Source organism: Mastigoproctus giganteus, chromosome 5 (assembly GCF_048544385.1).
Source record: "Mastigoproctus giganteus isolate SK-2022 chromosome 5, ASM4854438v1, whole genome shotgun sequence".
Classification (NCBI taxonomy): domain Eukaryota; kingdom Metazoa; phylum Arthropoda; class Arachnida; order Uropygi; family Thelyphonidae; genus Mastigoproctus; species Mastigoproctus giganteus.
The window spans coordinates 222,683,558-222,684,868 of NC_143579.1; the positions used below are offsets into that span (position 1 = coordinate 222,683,558).

The 1,311-nt window shown below is 38.5% G+C and overlaps 1 protein-coding gene across 1 annotated transcript; it reads right to left on the minus strand.

Annotated features, from left to right (window-relative positions):
- Positions 1 to 519: 519 nt before the first annotated feature.
- LOC150086141 (carbohydrate sulfotransferase 3-like) lies at positions 520 to 1,311 on the minus strand. The gene has a single exon (XM_090374805.1). The coding sequence runs from the start codon at positions 1,309 to 1,311 to the stop codon at positions 520 to 522; it is 792 nt and encodes a 263-aa protein (XP_090230931.1).

The following is a 1,311-nucleotide window of genomic DNA, read 5'->3' on the forward strand; positions in this document are numbered from 1 at the left end:
ATCAAGAATACCATCTACTGGATTCAGAAGATGAATACAAAGCCCTCAGCCGATTTGCACTTGACGTCTTCAATAGACGACGAACAGAAATAGCCATCCGCAATGAATAGATGCCCACAAACAGATGGCCACATGGGCATGCCCCACCAGAGTATGTTGTGTATGTTAAAAAAATAAAAATAAAAATAAATAAAACAGTGTAACAATACTTTCAAATTTCAATACATTAATAAATTCATTAACTTCCAGTTACATTGCACGCAAACGTATTTGAAATAATCCACTTAACGTCGAGAGTGGCACTTCTGGACATCGTACCAGACATAGATTAATGGAGGACAATCTAACTGCTGGGACTCTGCGCTGCATCTTACTGCCATGATGCTGAAATTTGTCGCTTTTTGTGGTTACATTTCCTATGATAACTGCATAAAACATCAACTTCTACTCCTTTACACCAAACAAGATCAATTCTTCTGTATAAAGCATTATGCACAGGGGAAGGATATATTTTGATATTCATCTGCAATGTTTAACTTCCTTCCGGTTTTTTAGAGGGTTCACTGTAGAGTTGAATCCTTCTCGAAACGCGATGTAGCCCATCTTGAACATGATATACCTGCAGGCGTTTTGAATATGCACGATCTGTTTTTTGTCCATCAGCCTAATCCAATTTGTAGCAGTTTCTGTAGAGTTCCTGGATGTAGAAAAAGGGCTGTTATCTCTTCTGGCGACTGTGTTTTCCTTGAGAAAATCTACCACCCCCTGAGGGGTTTCTTCGAAGCCTAAAAATTTAAATATTCTATGGGTGGTGAGTTCTGGGAAGAATAGCAGATCTTCGTATCGCAGCTGCATGAAACAATTTGAGTATTGGCGTTGAAGTTCACAAGAATATTCAAGGTCTTCTTCCATTAATTTGCAGTGCACTTCTGGAACCCAACATTTTTCGCTATTCCTACACCAATACGCAATGGATGGTTGAAATCTTGAAAACATAGTCCCTCTTGGATCGCGAACGAGATGAATTACTTTAATATTACGGTCGCTGCTTTTGTCCAGAATGTGCAAAGCTTGTTGTAAGGGAAGTCTTATAGTTTTAATAATGTTCATCTCAGCTAGCATGCATTGCTCACTGAGGAAAGTAAGGTTGCAGATCCCATTTTCAACTGATTGACAGGTTTCCCAGTATTTCTCATTATGTGGAAATCTTAAAAAAATATTTTGACTCTTTTCAATCCAGTTTATATATGAATTCCATCTGGCACACTCACAGTCTAAAAGATCTTCTAAGAGTGCTCGCACAGGGATCAT